The 7,991-nt window shown below is 26.6% G+C and overlaps 2 protein-coding genes across 2 annotated transcripts; one reads left to right on the forward strand and one right to left on the reverse strand.

Annotated features, from left to right (window-relative positions):
• The first annotated feature begins 1,147 nt into the window (after nt 1-1,147).
• On the forward strand, nt 1,148-6,095 carry LOC123263266 (PRELI domain-containing protein 1, mitochondrial). Its single transcript, XM_044725877.1, has 4 exons — nt 1,148-1,406; nt 1,771-1,930; nt 2,591-2,804; nt 4,855-6,095. The coding sequence occupies exons 2-4, from the start codon at nt 1,839-1,841 to the stop codon at nt 5,257-5,259; spliced, it is 711 nt and encodes a 236-aa protein (XP_044581812.1). The 5' UTR covers nt 1,148-1,406; nt 1,771-1,838; the 3' UTR covers nt 5,260-6,095.
• On the reverse strand, nt 5,832-6,731 carry LOC123263267. The gene is made up of 2 exons (XM_044725878.1): nt 6,487-6,731; nt 5,832-6,247 (listed from the first exon to the last, which is right to left on the reverse strand). Exons 1-2 carry the CDS (start codon nt 6,665-6,667, stop codon nt 6,081-6,083), a joined length of 348 nt encoding a protein of 115 aa, XP_044581813.1. The 5' UTR covers nt 6,668-6,731; the 3' UTR covers nt 5,832-6,080.
• Between the last annotated feature and the right edge of the window lie 1,260 nt (nt 6,732-7,991).

Genomic DNA, 7,991 nt, shown 5'->3' on the forward strand with positions numbered 1-7,991 from the left:
TTACTGTAAGCAGAACGGTATTTTGAGATTGCAAAATTTTATTTAATTCTACGGTACTTTTTTTTCCTAAATTGTATATTATAACAGTAATTCATACTTTATTTGACTGTTATTAATTAATTATATTCACTTATAACAATTAATCTACTTGAAATTATTAAATTTAATCAGCACAAACTATAGCAACGCAAAAATTTCGATCCTGACTTTTTTTCGATGGGCAAAGTGATCTGCCACAGACTAAATAATTCGAGAATGCATAGTAATCCTTCATTAGATGGGAAACTACAGTTAAAAATAGATATTTCACAGCTTGCATCTACGCCCGCCAGGGTACGCTGCAATTATTTTTACATAAACTGTAGTTTCAAGGGGATAGTTTGCTATAAAGAATGCAACCAACGCGAGATTTAATTAAGTTGGTACCAATTGTAAATTTTTATTATAATTACAAAAAATATTAAAATCCGAACAAAAACAGTTTCACTGTAAAAAAATCGCGCCAAGTCCACGTTCATAAGACTATTAAGAAAAAAAAATTTGTGTTTTTCTTTACAAAAATATATAAAATAAAAAAATTAAAAAATCCAAGTAACCGATATGATTGCTTATGATTTTCGGAAAATAAAAAAAATTTTGTTATAAATTTAAAAATTAAGAAAAAAATTTTGGAACGTACTTGGTGTGCGTCATTGTGTATTTCAATTTTTTCAAATTTTGCAACCGCGCACACTAAATACGTTCAAAATTTTTTTTTTTAATTTTTAAATTTGTAACAAAATTTTTTTTAATTTCCGAAAATCATAAACAATCATATCGGTTACTTGGATTTTTTAATTTTTTTATTTTATATATTTTTGTAAAGAAAAAAACAAATTTTTTTTTCTTAATAGTCTTATGAACGTGGACTTGGCGCGATTTTTTTACAGTGAAACGGTTTTTGTTCGGATTATGATTACACAAAATGTCCATAAATACCTTTCCAAAATGTCCGCCTTTTGGATAACGTCCAATCAAGATTTGTCTCACCGGATTTGAATAAAGAGATTAGAAAAATTTTCTGTAGATGGTGACTTAAGTCTTGTCTTTTTATTCAAACCACCAGTCGGTAAATTTCGCTTATGCGCAAAGGACGTGAGTCGCATCGCCATGAAGTAAATATTCATGAGTGTATAAAGTCCATGATAAAATAAAACATCAATAATAAAAATAACAAACAGTCATAGTCTGTCTATGAAAATTAGACTCTAGACTCTAGAAATTTCTGTTCAACAATCGACTTATCTATTATCAAGATATTTATTAATCTATTAATAAAATTGGTGTTATAAGCACAACTTTCAAATTAAGTTTGAATATTTTTTTGGGGTTATGTGACACCTTTTTTTTAAAAAAAACTTTTGCAAGTAAGTTTCACTGCATTTTACTACTTATTATTATCATTATTATTGTCAACATTTATTGAATTTATAAACACAGAATATTTTTTATGTTTTGTTAGAATAATTTAAAATTATGATTTTAATTTTTTTATTTAACAAGCCGCAATTATGTAATTTTAGTGCAATTTATTATAAAACTAGGTCACGGAACTAGTTTATATTTTATTTATGTAATTAATTATTTATAATGAATTACTGTTAAGAATGTCACTTAATAGTATTATGATTGTTGTTAGTGTGTAGTTACTGTTGATGGGTATGTAAAATTATTTTAGAGATAAGAAATTTTATTATTTATATATTTTTCATTGATAATTTTTTTTTTCAGGTTTGAGATAAAAATTCTAAAAAATCAAGTTTGTTTTATTTATTGGCTGGTGTAATTAATTTGCAAAAATGGTTAAGTACTATGAGTCTAATACGGTGTTTCAATTCAACTGGAATCAAGTCGCACAGGGATTTTGGAAACGATATCCCAATCCTCATAGGTGATTATTATTATTATAATAATTATTAATTTGGAATTTTTTATTTTATCATTTAGTAATTTTGTAAAATTTACTATTGAAAATGTTACAAAATTTAATATTGAAAAAAATGTTATAAAATTTATTTTTATAAATATTTTTTTTTTAATTTATTATAAAGAACAATTTTTTACAATTTATTATTGATAAAGATTTTTTAAAACGAATAAAATTAGTAAAAAATGAAATTTAAAGAACAATAAATAAAAAATTTTATTCTATTTCGCAATCTAATCTAATCTTATAAAAAATTCTAGTTAAAATATAAAAAAAAAATTTTTTTTCATTCGAATAAATTTTAAAATTTAACGCAAAAAAGAAATTATAAAATCTATAATAAAAATCGTTAAAAAATTTATTATTTAAAGAATGGATATAATTTTGTAAAAATTTCTATCTGGCAAGGTAAAAGCCCCAATATATGATCATGTACCAGTATATGATCACTCCATGTATTTGTATACCTATATTTGTGAACATAGATATACAAATACATGGAGTGATCATATACTGGTACGTGATCATCTATTGGGGCTTTTACCTTATTTAAAATATTTTTTTTTCAAGAGCAAAATTTTTTTTTTATCCGTGATTATAAAAAATAAGTTGGAATTATTTCAGCTCCCATGTATTATCCGAAGATACAATAACTCGAGAAGTAAAAGACGGTAAATTGTATTCAAAACGTTTGCTGACGAAGACAAACCGTGTTCCAAAATGGGGTGAAAAATTCATCAGTAAAAATGTTGTCAAAATAATCGAAGAGACTATCGTTGATCCCAAAGAAAAAACACTTACTTCTTACACTCGCAATCTTGGATACACTAAAGTTATGGTGAGTTTTTATTTTTATTTATAAGATAAAAAAAATAATAATCAATTGATAATAAATACTATTTCAAACAGTAAAATCGTCATTTTAATAATTTTCAAAAAAATTATAATAGTTTAAAAAAGTAAAAAAAGACGCTTTAATAAAAACCAAATTAAAATGTAAAAAATAATTATTAATACGTTTAAAATAAAAATAGAGTGATTAACAGAAAATTTTATTTTACTGTAAAAAAGCGCAGGGTGCTTTTTAAGATATTTTGAATATTTGTCAATAAAATATTGACAAGCACCCTATGCTTTTTTAGAATAAAAAAAATTTTTTTGTTAACCACTCACTTTTTATTGCATGCCTTAAGCGCAATTGCAGGAAAGCACAGCTTTACTGGGGCCTAAATATCAAGTTTCCTATCTCTTCAAAAGAAATTGTATTTTTAATCCATAATCCTCTCTCTTAAAAGAAATCAGTGGAATTTCACTGGTTCACTAGTAGAGGACACTGATTTGAACCAGTGAATGCAATTTTACTGGTGAATCAGTGCAATCCACTGATTGAATCAGTGAACAATACATCTACGCGCATGCGCGCTGGTTTGTCCACTGGTTGAATCAGTGAAATCCACTGATTCACCAGTGACATTGTATTCACTGGTTGGAATCAGTGAACTTCCACTGGTAAACCAGTGAAATTCCACTGATTTCTTTTAAGAGAGCTCGTACAAATGTTTAAATAAAATACATTGGCGGCAAGAAGAATGATTGCTCAACTAATTAAAAACACTGCTTAGTAAATTAATTATCAATTTTAGTGAAAAAAAACTCATTTTTTAAAACTTATAGTGGAAATAACTGTCAAAATATGGTGGTGTGATCAAGATAACTAAAAATATATACAATTTTAGGACTCATTTTTTTTTCAGCCCTGTCGTTAAACTTTAATAAAGAACCCTATTCAATATCAAAGCTTGATATTGCTTCGTTTAGTTGTAATTAAAATATTTTGATTGACATTCACACCGAATTTTCCCACTTTGGTCGGTCATATGTTTATTTTTTTAGTAAAAAGAGTTCTCACAGTGATTCTGCGACCGAGACAACGTATATGCGTATCGACTTGTAAGTAGTTGATATAACGGAACACGTGAGGACGTTTTATTCACATCATAAATAATTACTGTACGCGGGAAATTAAAAATAAACAAATATTTAATTTTTTGTAAAACATGAGCGCTTAAAACATGCACATTTGGATTTTCCAAACTTTATCTGTATATTAAACTTATGAATAATTTTTTTTACATTTTAATTCGGTTTTCTATTCAAGTGTATTTTTTAGTTTTTTAGCTGTCATTTATTGACATCACGTTTTGTAATCTATACTAATAAATGGAGAGCCGTTTTTTTTTGTCCGGTTATACTGCGAAAAGTACTGAACCGATCGGGATAATACTTATACCATAAGATGCAGCGTGTTTCGGAGAAGGTTTTAGTATATGATATGGTGGTGATTATTTATCCGTAACCTATATTTTTTTGACTTAGAATAATGAATTTTTATTGTAACTGAATTTACTCTATTCGATTGTCATTTGTTTAAAATGAATTTTTTAATTCTATTGGTTATGTTTATATACTAGGCAGATTTTTTCACTTATGAGACCTGCAATTTCTTTAACTGAAATTTTCAATGCTCATTAAAGATTTTTTTTTTTTCATATCAATTATTATTCATTTTTGTAAGAAAGACACGGGAATGTTATAATGATTACATATTAAAAGTTACAATGAATATTAGCTAGAATAATTCCATGGATAAAAGGATTACATGGATAAAAGGTGCATGCCAATTCGATAGAATTGGGAATCTGTGCAAGTCAAAATAATACTCTAATTAAATTCCAAGTCTAGATCTAAAAATGCAATTCTATAAAGCGCCCAGCGGAGCGGGCGAATAACAGCTAGTTTTTAATAAAATGTCACTCTTGACTCCGATGTATTATTTTAAATTAAACAATAAATTTTTCCTGTGTAATAATAATTAAAAATATTTTCAGAGTGTCGTTGAAAAAGTAACTTACAAAGTGTCTGAAGACAACCCTGAGTGGACGGCAGCCCACAGGTTAGCCTGGATCGACAGCTCAGTTTTTGGATTCGGTCACGCGATCAAGGCCTTCGGATTAGACAGGTTCAAGAAAAACTGTGGAAAAATGACCGGTGGGTTCAATTACGTTTTGGCCCACATGTTTCCAGCCACTGCCTCGCTGATCAACCCAAACTTCGCGCAGCTTACTTTAGATATGAACAATTTTGACGAGCCGATGACCAAATTGAGTCACGCGGCCGAAGACTTGCAGCACTCGTTCCACGACAAGGCTGAAAAAATGAAAGACGCGGCGAAAAAGGCGACCGATTTGGCCAAGAAAAAGGCCTACGCTGCTTGCCAGCCGAATCAGTCATAAATTTAAGTTAAATGCTATTTTATTATTCAAAGTAATCTAAGTGATCTATGAGGTTATACGGTAAACTTATTTATTAAATTTAAGCTTTTGATTGATAAATTTTTGCTACAATAATTGTAACTAATTTTGAATTCTGATAATTTTGTAAGAGTATCAACAAATTAATATTAAAATTTTAAAGTAGAATTTTTTTAATTTTTTTTCTGAAAAAATTTAACCCTTGTTGATACTCGACAGGAAATTTTTTGCTCTATTTTTATAAAAAATTTATCATATTTTTAAGAGTTGAAATTTGTAAATTGATGAAAATTTTTTCTAAAATTAATTTTTATAAAAATTTTTTTTTTTAAATTATAATTATTTTTAAATTAATAATTGTGAAAAAAAATCTCCTTATTTCAGAATTAACAATTGGAAATAAATTAATAATTTTAATTAATTAAAAAAAATAATAAATCTGATTAAATAATCTCAAATTTCAGCTCGTCATAGAACTTGGAACTAAATATTGTTATTAAATATTTAAAACGTGTAAGTATCTGTAGATGATTTAATTACTTAAGTAAAGTATATAATAATCATTCCTAAAATAAGCTGATTTTTTCTTTAGATTTAAATAAAAAGCGCATTTTTGTAAAGTTATCGTTACCATAGTTTATTAATGTATGCTTAGAAATTGTAATTAAAATTATAACTATCCTACCAATTGGTTAAAAATAAGAAAACCAAGATTAAACGTTTAATTGTTTAACATTAACACTTATAATTCAGCCACTGTATTAATTAAATATGTAAATAAATTAAATTACAGTAAAAATAATTCATAAGTATTCAACTGAAGTTGATTCTCCAGAGTCTTCATTTTTAATCGCGAAGTCCGATCTAAATATCACGCCATTTTTGTCAATCGCTTCTACGGATTTGTCTTTAGCTTCTGCTCTAATGTCGTATGACGGACATGGTTCGGTTTCAGAAAGTACTTGCTCATCTGTAAAATTTAAATTATTTAATAAATAAATTAGTAATTCATTTTTTATTCAAACATCTATTTTAATTAACAATTTAATCAACGCTTTACAAAACTTTGTCAGCAGGTTATATGTATGCTTATAGAACCTATTGGAACTCGTAGCGCTCATGCGCAGAAGTTGTTCCGATTAAATTTAGTCAAAAAAGCATTGAAGTGAGTTCCATTCTTAATATTACAGAAAATATGAAAATACATACTCAATTTTTTATTACAAATCTGCTGTAACAGCACACATTTATTTTTATACGAAATTCCATGCGCACAAATTGGATTGTAATCATCTGGACATCCTTTAGGACACTCGATTCCAGCTTCAACGACTAGAATATTATCGCTTGAAATACTCAATAAGTACGTAAATAATAATGTACCAAGCATAATTTTCTAGTTTTTTAATATTGAAAAACTTTAACAACCAACTCATAAGTAAATAAATAAATCTGCATTTACCTGGTTGACTCAACAGTAACTATATTGTTCAATATTCTTATCAGTAGTTTTTATTACTTATAGGTCATCATAAAAATTTTCATTTGATTAGTTGATAAATTTTATTGCTTCAAACTTTAATTTTCTAAATTGAATCTTAGAGTCTACTAGAAAGTTTTTGATTGAATTTCTTAGTAGATTTCATATAAATCTATTGATTAGATTTTGAAATGAGAAAAATTCAAAATTTTCAAAAAATCGCGTTTTTGTAGATTTTTTCGTAAAATAACTTTTAAACGTGATAATTTATCAAATTTAAATTGATTGCACCTAAAAGCCCAAGGAACATTCAATTTCCATGTTATTTTGTTCTTCCAGACTAAAATGATTTAATCTGTAGGTATTTAATGAAATTTAATTTCTTTGAATTAATTTTTTTAAAAGATAAAATTGAAATCTTCAGTGTAATATTTAGGTAGATTTCTTTATAAATCTATCTTTTGTAGCTGATCTCATGTCGTAATTTTAAGAAAATTTTGTCATAATATATTTTATTTCATCGAGTAATGTCGAAAAATGGCATCGGCTCAAAAATGTATTTATATATAACGCGCCATATGTGAGCAGGGTTGCGCCCACAGTTCTCAACCGATCTTTATGAAATTTTGTGGGCTCATTCTGTAGATCAATACTAAGATCAAGTTCAAAGATGAGCAAAATCGGCCTGTTAGTTTATGAGTTGTGGATGTTCGAAAATTTTTTTTATTTTTAAAAAATTTTGAATTTCATATATTTTATAGAAATAATTTTCCAGATGTAAAAGATAGATGAAATCTATTAAATTTATCTCAAACTTCATTCACTTACCTTCAATTTAAGCTATTATAAGTCTAGTTTTGATGATTAGTTTAATTAATTCCGTGATTTTGAAAATTTGAAAAAATTTTTCAATGGACGTATTTCGGCTCTTTTTTAAATAATTTTTTAAGCCGTAAAAGTTAGCTTAAATCTATTAAATTTATTTTAAAGTTCCCATTATTATCTTCAATTTAAGCTATTGTTCGTCGACTTTTGATACTTTTTTCAATTTATTTCGTAGTTGGGAAAATTAAAAAAAAATCAAGAATAAATTAATTTTTAGCTTTTATCATCAAATGACTTTCACCCGTTACAAATCTCATTTTTTAGGTAGATGTCTTCGAAAATTTATTTGTTGTAGTTGGTTTCATATCTTTATTTGCAAAAATATAATAAAAAATCAATTTTAGGACAT

The sequence above is a fragment of the Cotesia glomerata genome, linkage group LG4 (genome assembly GCF_020080835.1).
Source record: "Cotesia glomerata isolate CgM1 linkage group LG4, MPM_Cglom_v2.3, whole genome shotgun sequence".
NCBI lineage: Eukaryota > Metazoa > Arthropoda > Insecta > Hymenoptera > Braconidae > Cotesia > Cotesia glomerata.

Coding starts and splice junctions, on each gene's coding strand:
- LOC123263266 (XM_044725877.1), top strand. CDS start 1,839: ATGGTTAAGTACTATGAGTCTAATACGGTGTTTCAATTCAACTGGAAT. Junction 1,931..2,590: donor CGATATCCCAATCCTCATAG/GTGATTATTATT, acceptor GAATTATTTCAG/CTCCCATGTATTATCCGAAG. Junction 2,805..4,854: donor TTGGATACACTAAAGTTATG/GTGAGTTTTTAT, acceptor AAATATTTTCAG/AGTGTCGTTGAAAAAGTAAC.
- LOC123263267 (XM_044725878.1), bottom strand. CDS start 6,667: ATGCTTGGTACATTATTATTTACGTACTTATTGAGTATTTCAAGCGAT. Junction 6,248..6,486: donor GATTTGTAATAAAAAATTGA/GTATGTATTTTC, acceptor TAAATTTTACAG/ATGAGCAAGTACTTTCTGAA.